At 39.9% G+C, this 12,495-nt stretch overlaps 1 protein-coding gene and 1 pseudogene across 1 annotated transcript in view; both read left to right on the forward strand.

The window, feature by feature from the left end:
• Positions 1-12,495, forward strand: part of LOC146473152 (uncharacterized) — a 489,085-nt pseudogene that overhangs the window by 363,593 nt on the left and 112,997 nt on the right.
• LOC146473175 (fibroblast growth factor receptor 2-like) overlaps positions 1-12,495 on the forward strand; it is a 50,298-nt gene that overhangs the window by 25,018 nt on the left and 12,785 nt on the right. Inside the window, exons 8-11 of the mRNA XM_085118835.1 lie at positions 8,073-8,195; positions 8,326-8,437; positions 8,694-8,790; positions 9,371-9,476. Of these exons, the coding sequence (XP_084974961.1) occupies positions 8,073-8,195; positions 8,326-8,437; positions 8,694-8,790; positions 9,371-9,476 (438 nt within the window). The remainder of the gene's footprint in view (positions 1-8,072; positions 8,196-8,325; positions 8,438-8,693; positions 8,791-9,370; positions 9,477-12,495) is intronic.

Consider the following 12,495-nt stretch of genomic DNA (forward strand, 5'->3'; position numbering starts at 1 on the left):
AAGAGGGTAACAGCATTTTAATTCGAAGTTTAAAGGAAAATGCAAAGAAACTCAACAAAGCACAAACAACAGGCTAAAAGTTTGGAGGTCTTGGACAGCACAAAAGGGCTACGACCAAGATATTGAAAACTATGAAGCGGAGGCACTCAACAAAATTCTCGAGGATTTCCACGCAACAGTGCGCAAAAGACACGGGAAAGACTATACGAGCATGGCAGTCTTCGCACTGCAATTGAAGGTTACCTAAGAAGGCAACGTTACATATACTCCACGATTAGAAATCGAGAGTAAAAAAGTTCGAGGCAAGTTCTTGAAGGTAAAGCTCGGCTGCTGTGACAACAAGGTAAGCTAAAATCAAGCGGCCAATCAAGTCTCGGATGTTTGACAAACACTGAATTAAATGAGCTATGGAAAAGCAAAAGGCTTTGAAGCACAAGTCCTGGTACAAATGGTGTGGTGGGTCCTGGCTCAATATCTTGGCCTAGAGCATCACGTTGAAGTTTTCCATGTCGGCTTGGACGAAAACAAACGTTGAATTCATTGAGACCAGACTAAAACACGCCAGTCTTGACTGTCTGCCAAGCCCCGGCTGTGAAATTCAGTCAGTTCGAAAACATCCCGAGGACGATGATTGACTTCAGGTTTCTTTTAACATCGGCTTAAAACTTTGCTTTGTGATTTGAAAACTTGCTCTTTTTAGAGAGATGGCATTTTGAACATGTTTCCCTTACGTATTAACATGTATGTCAATCAAACTTGTCATTTTTGAAACCAACCAAAGACATCTGGGGGAACATTAGCTGACGGACAAGAAATAAACAGCTCATTTGAAATTTTTGTATGTATATTATTCACAAGTAATCACATGATTTTTCTCGTGCAATTTGGAATAAATAAGCACACAAATTGCACTCGCCCGCAATTTTTTAAGCCATTTTAAAAAATTTTTCTCGTGCTTATTTATTCCAAATTGCACTCGGAATCATTTGATTACCTATACTTATAATATAGACCAAAGTTCTATAATGCAAACATTTTATAATACAAATTATATAATTCAATATATTAAAACGTAAATTTCTTAACCTCCTTAACACATGTGAGCTATTTAAAAAAACTACCTCTTGATTTTACTTTTAAAGCAAGATATTGAGGTAGCAAACCTTATTTCCCGAGGAATAGAATTCTACAGTAATGGACCAGCATTTGCGAACGCTCTTGAACCGTATGTTTCTGACTTGTAAGTCGTTTGAATAAGTTCTTTGTTATTCGCAGAAAGAAAGCTACGTAGGTACATATTATCGATTTTAATGATGGCTAATTTCTCGTTTCTTCGTAAGCAGGGTGTGAATGGAGATGGACTTACATACGTTTCGATCACATGTCTCAGTGTGGTCATACTACCCAGTCACCAGTGCAAATTGCTGTCATTCTCAAAAATAATTATATATTTTGCCAAGCCTAAAAGAGGAGCTCCACAATTCCTTTTTTAAGGAAACTCGCAACAGTTTTTCTGGCATTGGGGTTCATCTTTTCAAATCAATATTTCGCATGGAAGGCTTGCTTCAATTTCCGTCATCCTACACCATCTTTTCAACCTATGATCAAATTGTATGTTTTTGTTGGTTTCGAAGCAACAGCTGTTACCATAGCAACGGTGACGCAAAGCACTGCATTTTAAATAACGACGATTACCTCGAAATCTAGTCGGACAACAAAACTTTCAAAATTTAAAGTCTTCATCCTAGACAAATTGAGGGCGAAATGAGAAAAAAAATTGTAATAGCGTTTTCAAGTTAATAAAGAATCAATTCTTGGACTGATTTTAGTTATTGCTACATTTTTTTTTTGTTAAAACTACAAGAAAAATAATACTTATAACTTCTCATTTCTGTCCAAAGGTCTTTTATCACAGCAAAACATTCTAAAAGTACCTTTAGCTTCTTAGGTGGTTGTGATGTCAAGTTATTTGTGTTTTAACACGGCTAAAATAAGTCGAAAAGCTCGTAATTTGCATAAATAAAAATATTTCAAAAATGCCCCTACAGATTTTACTTTTCAATTGTGAGGCGTTAGAATAACAATTCGTTTTGATATTCGAACATGTTTTAGGTTTAAGAACCATTTCGGTATTAGATAACAAGGCTGTGTTGATATAATTGGTATTATCATGAGGTCGCGAGATACCAGTGAACCGTGAGGCGTAACGCATGCGCTAGGTCAAGGTTGTAAGACCCGCCATCTTGTCTTCTACAGTTTTAAATACATGTGAGTTGCTAGTTACCGTTCTGTATGCTCTTTACTGCCTGAAAGCGGCGCGTATCAACAGGCCGAAACTCGGTCAAGTTTCGGTCGCTGTTCTCGTTCTCTGAACGTTTTATTTTGATTTTGGAATGCTTTAATTTCTATTTCACTGCTATTCTCGTGCAATTCATATTCACCTAAACAAGGCTTGTGTCCACTCACTGGTTTATCGTTCACGACTTACAGTAAAACATTTTATGATATCAACAACAACAACAGTAGCAGTAGTAAGAAAAGTCTTCAACTTCTGAGCTTGACTGATTCCGGACGACTTATTCCATTAAGTCGTCCGGAATCAGTCAAGCTCAGAAGTTGAAGACTTTTCTTACTACTGCTATTGTTGTTGTTGTTGATATCATAAAATGTTTTATTGTAAGTCGTGAACGATAAACCACTCTCCCCCTATGTAAGACCGAGCGTTTGAAGAACAGTTTTATTTTTAGCCATGTTTTTAAGATGTAGATAATTTTCTTTTTGCTCTTTGTTATTATTAGAACTGTAAATATCCCGTAATTCAGCTTATGGCTGCAATGGTGTTTTATAATAAAGTATCTATCTATCTATCTATCTATCTATCTATCTATCTATCTATCTATCTATCTATCTATCTATCTATCTGTCTATCTATCTATCTATCTATCTATCTATCTATCTATCTAAGGCCCCTTCAAAGGGTTTCAACATTTGCTTCAACATGCGTTCAACACAGTTGTTGAACCAAACGTTGGGGGCGTTTGAACAGGTCGTTCAACATTGTTCAAAGCGTAAATAAATGTTGAAAGCTTGGTGAAAGTGTGTTGAATCAAATTAAAATTAGTATAAACTTCCCTTCAATATCGATTCAACATTTCATTTGTTCTTGAAAGTGTTGAATGGCGTTGGAACCGTTTGAACACTCTGTTCATCCAACGTCTGCCCAACATCCGTTCAACTTTTGTTGAACGAAAGTTGGACAAAAATGTTGGAATCGTTTAAACTGGCCTTAATTAGTCTACTGTTTACAGCAAACTAATAGGATATAGATTGTCCGGCGGGAATCAGTCAAAGCTCAAAATTTGAAGACTTTTCTTACTACTGCTATTGCGTCAGCGTCAGCGGAAAATGTTTTAAACCAGCATTCTGGTCGATCGTGCGATCTGACGATGTTTGAGACTATAGATAGTCGTAGATAAAAAAAAATTAAGTTCTCTACGACTATTTGTCCTATGATAAACGATTAATGTATGTGTGTAAAGTTTGAAATACGTAGAATAAGGAAAAATTACCTATTTTTGCCCGAAAGAAAATATTTAATATGTAAACGGCTTGCGAGTTGGCTACCGCGAGATAATGCAATTTCGCAGAGGGATAAAAATATTTGAAAATCACAACCCAAATATTTTCTTACCCATGGTGCTCTGCGCGCGCGCCTTCGGCGCCCTGGAGCTCCACTACAAATTATTTTACTTAAGGACTGTGTCTACTATTGTTACTGCGCATACGTTCTGCGCATCTTTAGATACTCAGGTTTCCTATGGGTGCTGCCTACTAATATAGGGATATTTTTGCGCGGTTTAAAACTGTGCGGAGAAAGCAGAACTTAGCAAGTGATTTTGGTATCCATAAAGAAAAGTGGGGGTAACCATGCATTTTTCAGAGATAAAAAAGCTTCAATTTGGAAAAAAGCGCCATACATTGCTTTGTGTTTTGCTGCTTTTCAGAATAATTGTTGCTTAGTTATCTCTAAAAATGCGTGGTTCCCTCCAATTTTCTTTTTGGATTTCAATACCCACTAATATATATATTTAGCCAAGCCTAAAAGCGGAGCTCCACAATAGAAGTCTGCTTGTTGTATGAACGTAATCACCTTATGAGTTCCTCATCAATTCTGCAGTTACATAGTACATTTTTAATGCATATGCAGCTAACTGCTCATCAACAATAACAATGTAAAACAGAGGGCAAAATTACTGAATGCTGATTTGTTGTAACAGAGGGCAGTTTTTCGTAATTACCCTTTCACTGAGGGCAAAATTACTTACTCCTGATTGGTCGAGCGGCGAAAATACTCGCTCCTGATTGGCTGAGCACGACAGTTTTACATTTTGTTGGTTTCTGCATTTTGTGTCCAAATAAACAAGTTCTTTGAGGTTCTTTCGAAGTTCGACTCTTTAAGCCGGGTTGTTTGTACCAAAAATACATGGAAATCAAGTGCTGCAGCTAGGAAGGAAATTCCTAAAGGTTAATTTTGGTGTCTCTCACATGAAACAGCAAAAGACTATTTGTGTCAAAAGCTAAAGACTTAGATCGGATTGATTTTATTTTGTTTGGTTGAGAAACTGAAATCAGTCATGGCGTCCAAGTGCTTTCAACGAACGATAACCGAGCATGAAAGTGTCCTTTTGATGGGAGGAAGGAGCAGGAAGAAATTACTCCGCAAGTTCCTTCTTTGGATCCATCGTTTGCTATTTTTATCGATCTATGTTCGTGCGATTTCCAAGCGGCAGGAAGCTTCACAGCGCGGGATAATAATTTATAGATGCCTAACATTTGATTTATCGTTGTTAGTTTGCTCCTGAATTAAACTTGTATTCTCTCTTAATTACATGTGTATAATGGGAACTGTTCTCGTCGATTTTGTTTTTGTTTTTTTTGTACGCTACGAAAAAATTAAATAATTTGTTGGTTTGCTTGCACCTTCGATGAATGTTTTACTGACTGTTTTACGAAGTTCCTTGATAGTTTTAGGAACATTTTGCCCTCTGTGTTAAAAAAGCGGAATTCAAATGGACTCAAAATGATATTTTCTGTTTTTATTATTCTTTTTAGTTTTTAAGATGATCGAGGCAAACCGGTTTGTGGACAGCCAACGCGCGCTACCAGCACTGTCACTGTCTAGTAAATTTTGCTCATCAAGAAGGCCGTACGCTATAAACCTCAGAGAAAATGGATACACTAACCAAAAAACACACTTCAAATATATCTTTGAGTACTAAATAAAAAAAGCATTGTGATAATTCATAGCAATAAGTACAGAAATAAACTAAACAACGATCTTTGAAAAATTCACAAAAAACAAGCGAATGGATGTTTTGCGTAAACTTGGTTTTGATGAAAATGAAATCACACTTTAATTTTACATTCGCTTTTAACGTTCTTTGAAGAGACTTTCAGTGAAAATTACTCACACATCTTAATCTTTGCGATTATATCCTACTGTTTTAAGTACTTTTGTTTGTTCTCTGTCAAGATTGTCAGAAGTAAATGCTAAAATTAGAAATATATGCGAGAAAAACTTGTCAGTAGTTTATGCCAACGATACAATGTTAGGAGACATTTGTTTGAATGACTATTTTGGCTCAGAATCAAATTTTTTAAATGAAGCAAAATGGGATGAGATTAGAAAATAAAACTCCAAGGGAAATAACGAACATGGACCGAAAAATGAGCTCAAACGGCTGCTCTGAGGTTAAACAAGTTGCAGTGTCAACACTACAAGAAAAAAATATCTTGCAAAAACAGCAAAATTTTGTCAACAAAATCACCTGAATATACTCGCCTCTTTGGAGAATAACCAGTTCTTTTATTCGATTGCTGATTTTTTCCGGTTCGTTTACAACGTTAAGTTTCACTTCAAGAGGAAAAATCCATCTCATCTTAATCTCATTTCATCGCGCCGGATTAGAGTAAAATAATTTTTCTTCAAGATTCGGTCGCTGTTTATGAAGTGCCCAGGTGCGTAGGTAAGGGTTAGATAGGGGTGTTCGTTGGGCCCCAAATGTTGCTGAGCGCCGGAGGCGCTCTTACTAGGAGGGTCCGGGGGCATGCTCCCCCGGAAATTTTTGAAAATCTAGGTTCCCAGAAACCTCATTCCCTGCATTTTGAGACCCATTTTAGGCAAATCACAAATTTGTTTTACAGCAGCTTTTTGAGCTATATACATCATTTCTACGGCACAATTGTTTCAACTTAAACAAGAAAGTTCAATGTACATTCCGTGCCCTGTCGAGTTCTGATAGCTATTCGATCTGCTTATAGTCATACACCAAGCTGGTAAACTGCATCATTCTCGGGTTTAGGCCTTCGAACAAATTGACTATCTCGTCAAGATTGACAGGACCATATTTGATATGCATTAGAACCAGGGCAGACATTCTACTCTCTCGCATGGTACAATGCCTCATGTAGTTGTTCAACCTCCTCATTGTGCTTTTTCTTCCACCATTACTGATCTGTAAAGGGGGTTCGTTCGAACCCCTCGAACCCCCCCTCCTACGCGCCTGAGTGCCGCCTTGCTCTTTCTCCCGCTGTTTGACGGAAAAATTGCACGAGATCAGAAAATAAAACTCCAAGTGAAATAATCAACATGGAACGAAAAGTTGAACTCAAAATACTCTTCTGAAGTTAGCAGAATTAGCTTAAGCTTAAGTTAAACGGCGTATCAAAAATGCAAGAAAACAATATCTTGCAAACCAGCAAACTAGCAAAGTTTTGCATCAATGTACTCGCCTCTTCTGAGAATAACCAGTCCCTTTATTCCATTGCTGATTTTTCCGTTCGTTTTACAACGTTAAGTGAGCGAAACGTTTCACTTCAAGAGGAAAAATCCAACGTTTTGTGGCGCCGAATCGGAGTAGAATGATTTCACTTCCAGATTCTGATGATGTGCCAGTAGATTTGTTCCTCCCGCCGCTAGTTGCCTTGCTCTTTCTCCTGCTGTTAGTCACATATAAAAATTGACTTTGTATCTTGTCGTCTTCAAAATCATTTTTTTTTTGTTTTGTATTTTTCTCAAACGCAGTTGGCGATGCAACTTCCCGCCAAACAAACGCGGCCGGCAGCGCAGTTGGCCATGCATTTTCCCGCCGAAAAACAACCCAGGTTACAGCACATACGCTCATTTATGTAAGCCAATGTGAAATGAGACACTCAAACCCTGTACCGCAACACGGGGTTTTTTCGGCACCCTCTCCTGTTCTTTCTCTCTTTGTTCGTCACTCATGTTTCGCATGTTTGCTACCGCTCTCAATCGCTCTCTCGACGTCGAGCTTCGCTTCTTCGTCGCCTGTTTTCTCGATCTCTTTCTATCTCCCTTTGTTAGCTTTACATGTTTGTAGACCTATTCACTAATTGAGTTTGTGTTTTGTCGCACACGTCGTCTTTAAAATTATTATTTTTTCTCAAACGTAGTTGGCGATGCAATTTCCCGCCCAACAAACGCGGCTGGCAGCGCAGTTGGCCATGCATTTTCCCGCCGAAAAAAACCTGATTTGCAGCACAAGGTTTGAGTGTCTCATTTCATGTTGGCTTACATGGAGTAGCCTACCTACGGGCGGTCTGTCGGTCGGACAGAAGTGACGACATAACCAAACCAAAATTTCTCGTACTGATGGGTTTACCAAAATCTCTTAGCTATGGGGCTCCGCCGCGCGCGAGCTCCGCTACTAAGATGTGCTTTTCCCGCATAGTTATAAGCCGTGCAAAAATACTTCTCTATTAGTAGGCACCGTCCTTAAGCAATAAACTTGATTCCAACACGTTTCGGGGAACGGTAAGTAATTCCCAGTCGATCATCCACAGGCCAAAGCTAGAAATAACACAAAAAACCGAACAAACAAACAAGCAACATCAACTGACAAGGAGACTCAATAGGGTGTTTTGTACGATAATATTATCCAATATAAGCCTGTGAATACTGCAGGCTCTATGAGAGGTGGGAAATTATAGCTCGAGTTAACAATCAAGCAATTTGATCAATGTGATAACAGTTTTTTAATTACCAAATGTAGTACCTTCATCGAGACCTGGCAGCAAGAAATATCCTTGTTGGAGAAGATTATGTCATGAAAATCGCCGATTTTGGCTTGGCGAGGAACGTGAGAAACCTGGAGTACTACAAAAAGGCAACAGATGTAAGCTCATTTGTGTATATAAACTTAAAGCTACCCCATACTCGTGTGGCTCTTCTCCATTATCGTTCACGTTGGATTTGGATCGAAAATTTAAATACATTCTTACCTTGTAGTCTTCTTCCACTTTCAGGGTCGACTTCCAGTTAAATGGCTGGCTATTGAGGCATTGTTCGATCGAGTTTACACCACGCAAAGTGACGTATGGGCGTTCGGTATACTACTGTGGGAGATTTTCACTCTTGGTAAGCCTACATCTTTGTCGGTGCAACAAAGCTGAACTCAAAATTTCTCCTTTAATTCTCTGTTATGACCACTAATGAAAATGGCATTTCAGGAATGCATGGTTAACAGGAAGGAAAAGTTCGTAGTTCCAAGTATCTCGGTTCTGATTTGGGCAAATAAGTGCACATACCCAGTTCTAATTATTGTATTGCTTAACGAGCACCGTGAAAATAGATGTCTGTAGTAAAACCCACCATGTACACTTGATTGGTTTAGGTGGCTCACCCTACCCTGGAATACCTGTAGAAAAGCTGTTTGACCTGTTGAAGTCTGGATACAGAATGCAGAAACCTCAAAATTGCCCTAGTGATGTGTAAGTTCATATATTACCGGCATTCTTCAGTATATCAAGAAATCTCATAAACACGTTATAACGCATTGTTATGCTATTCTAAGGTGAAGAAAAACTCAAACTACCGATATGTTGCAAGTGACCCTCTGACTGTCAAGTCGGTGACGGTTACATGACTTGTGTTATTCTCCTATCTGACGAGGTGGCTTCATTACTGATCGAGTGGATAAATCCAACTTAATTATGCTTATACATTTTTCAAGTTGAGCAAGAAATGGAAGCTTGTAAGCTTAAAAGAACGAAGAATTCTGCTGTGAAGGGTGCACCCATTCTCAATGAATATTTATGATTGCAGTTCTTCTTTCGCTATTCATACATTTTTGTACGAGTGAACTACATCAACTAAATCTAGACAACTTTCCCTCACTACATTATAGCGTTGTATATTATTAGTATCATGAGTATTGTGTGACTGTAGTGTAGTGTAGCAGGGAATAGTTTACTCAGTCATTCTTTTACTCACTAACACACCAACAAAGTTAAAGAGAAAGAGAAAGTCATAATAAATTAAACTGATTTGTTATTTTTCTTCTATAAATAGATATGGTGTGATGTCGAATTGTTGGGATAGACATCCCTGCAAAAGAGCCTCTTTTAAAGATCTAAGAATGCAGTTTGACACTATGTTGTCATCCATGACCAGTAAGGTACGTTTTCCTTCGCTAAGTGTGACTTTGCCGGAAGATTGATGCACCGGCGTGGTTTCCATTGCTCCATTCTTGAGGGTACTTGCTGTAGCACAAAATTACCTGCAAATGTTCGTGAAACGTATTTCTAATGATAATAATGACGACTGTTTCAAAAACACGAGAAGTTACAAATAGTGGTACGTAGTCACCGTTTAAAGGTCCAGTTTTATCACAATTTAATAAGCCTAAGCGTACAGATATTATATATTCGAAGCCCAAGCACGAGGTACGCGCAACAAGATAGTCTCTGATTTCATAGCTATGTCATTCTGCATGTTGGTATTTAAGAGCATGCGTCTGTATCTTGTCACATCGTTCCTCCTTTTTAACAAAATTTGAACAATAGAAAGGAAAACAAATAAAATAAACAGGAAAATAAAAACACTAGAGCTGTCCCTTAGCAGCCTCTGTCACTTCATCCTTCAAAGCATAATACGAGATAAATGTATTTATATAGTTTGTATACTGAGTGACTGTTCTCGTAGCCGTTTTCGTGTGGGCGGTTTCACGACTCTTCCTGATCATGTGGCTTGGATAGGATTGTTCTGAATCCCAGTTTCCGTAGCTGATGATTGTGGCTCGACCCTCATGTCTGGTTCCTGTGGGTTTGTAATTTATTTGCCTTCCGGTGCTGATGCTGGGGGAACGGTATTTGGTTCCATACTATGCTGTTGCTTGGGGGCTGGCGAGCTATTCACTGCATCCTTGGTAGCTGGAGCCATGGCTCTGAATGATATGGCAGGAAAACGTCTGTTGAAGGGCTCCTGAGACTTTTGCAGGTGTCGGCAGTGCGGACGTACAGCCTTCCATTATCAGTGCGAAGTTCGTATGCTCGTATGGCAACCTTGGATTGTACAACGGCCTGTACTGGTTCTTTAGCATCGCTGCCGATTGGGAAAACCAGGATAACGTCACCAGGCTTTAGTTCTTCCAGGTCTTTATCTCCTCTATTGGGTTTGTCTTTGCTTGCCTGCGAAGAGCTTCCTGTTTACATTGCTGCAAAGCTTTGGTTAAGCAGTTTCGCGGTCGTTGGAAGTAACGTTTTTTGTTCTTCGGCTCATCAGACGTTGGGCAGGACTTGAATCGAGCCCTTGGGTGCGGGTGTTCGTCTGCGCCAGCACAGATAGGTACCTAACTGTCCCAGCTTTCTTTGCCTTCTTCGTCAAGGTCTTCGCCGCTTTAACAGCTTGCTGCGCCTTCCAATTGCTTTGGGGATACAATGGTGAAGATTTCTTGTGCTCGAATTGCCATTTGTTACTAAATGCCTTAACCTATTCTGGTGAGAACTGAGGTCCATTATCTGAGATGCGCACATGTGGAAGGCCGTATCGTGCGAAGTGGGCCTTAAGCTTGTATATGACAGTGCGCAATGTAGTGTCTGGCAGTGTATGTACTTGCCAGAATCCAGAGTAGTAATCCACTGTGATGAGATAATCGAGGTAATGGCAACTGAAGAGGTCCGTCCCAATTTTTGCCTACGGTCAACTTGGCCCTTCATGAGAATGAAGACTTCCCTTAACTTGGTTGCTGTCGAATGAGCGGCAGATGCTACATTTATCCATTTAATCCTTAAGGGCAGCACTCTTGCCTGACCAATACAGATATTCGCGAGCTCTCCTAACGAAGCCTTCGTTCCCAGTATGGGCTGAATGAATTTTTTCAACCATATTGCGTCTAAGGGTGGCAGGGATCACGGCTTGGTTCCCACGAAAATTATCCCATCTTATCCACTTAACTTATCTCGGAACTGAAAGTAATGAGCTGCTGCTTCCGGGAGTTCGTATTTAGCTGACAGTCAACCAGCTGCTATGATCCTACTGAGGGTCTGCAAGTCAGCGTCATTTCTCGTGTGAAAACAGAGGTCTTCTAAACAAGCTGCGCTGACTGGAAGGTTTTGGGCCATATTGACGCTTTCCAATTCCAACTCGACCAATTCCATCTAAGGTCCTTTGCAATGTACAAGCTGCAAGTCATACTTTTGCATTCTCAGCAGCACGCGCTGGAGACGCTTTGGAGCTTTCAGAAGTGACTTCTTCACAATATACGCTAGTAGCTTGGGGTCTGAGTGTACTGTGACTAAACCTCCGAAGGTGTTTCTAAACCATATACTGCAGCCAAGAGCTATTTCTCAACCTGAGCGTAGTTTCCCTCACATTCAATGCACGACCAGCAAACGCAATGGATTGTCCCTTCTGGAGAAGAGCGGCTCCAAGGCCCGTGTCGGAGGCATCACATTGCAAGATTATAGGGGGATTATAGTACTTCAGTACTGGTGCTTAGTACTTCAGTACTGGTGCTTAGGTTACTTACTGCTCGATACGATTCACAGCTGTTTCATTTGCAGAAGTCCAGGATCACTCTACATTTTTGAGTGTTAGCTTTCTTAGTGGCTCACATTCTTCACTTAGTTTAGGCAGGAACTTACTGAGATAGCTGGTGAAGCATGTGAATCGCTGGGCCCCGCCGACATCTGTAGTAGTTGGCATCGACAACACGGCTCTTACCTTGTCGGGATCGGCTTTCAGACCTTTGTTAGTGATCACATGTCCCATAAATGGAACTTCTTGTCTGTGTAACTGCCTTTTCTTTGTTTAACTTTATGTTGCGCTCAAAGCATCTCTTCATTAAGAAATGTATTTTTACATCATGGTCCTGCATTGCCTCCTCCTCCGTTTCTCCTTCTCCATTCACAAGTGTGTCATCAAAGATTGAAAGCACACCTGGTAGTCCTTCCACGGCTTGATGCTGACATCTCTGGAAGATTTAAGGGGCTGCAAACAAGCCAAATGGCAAGCGAAGCCATGTGTATCTGCTAAAAGGCGTGTTAAACGTGGTGAGTTTTGAACTCGCTTCGTTCAGTTGAATGTGCCAGAATCCATTATTTACGTCAAAAGTGCTGAAGACTTTCGCTTTGGTCAGCTCTGGTAATGGGTAGTGGCTGCGTTTCACTGCTCTGCTTAGGTACTTTGGGTGTAGA

The sequence above is a fragment of the Pavona decussata genome, unplaced genomic scaffold (assembly GCF_977016875.1).
Source record: "Pavona decussata unplaced genomic scaffold, jaPavDecu1.1 SCAFFOLD_95, whole genome shotgun sequence".
NCBI lineage: Eukaryota > Metazoa > Cnidaria > Anthozoa > Scleractinia > Agariciidae > Pavona > Pavona decussata.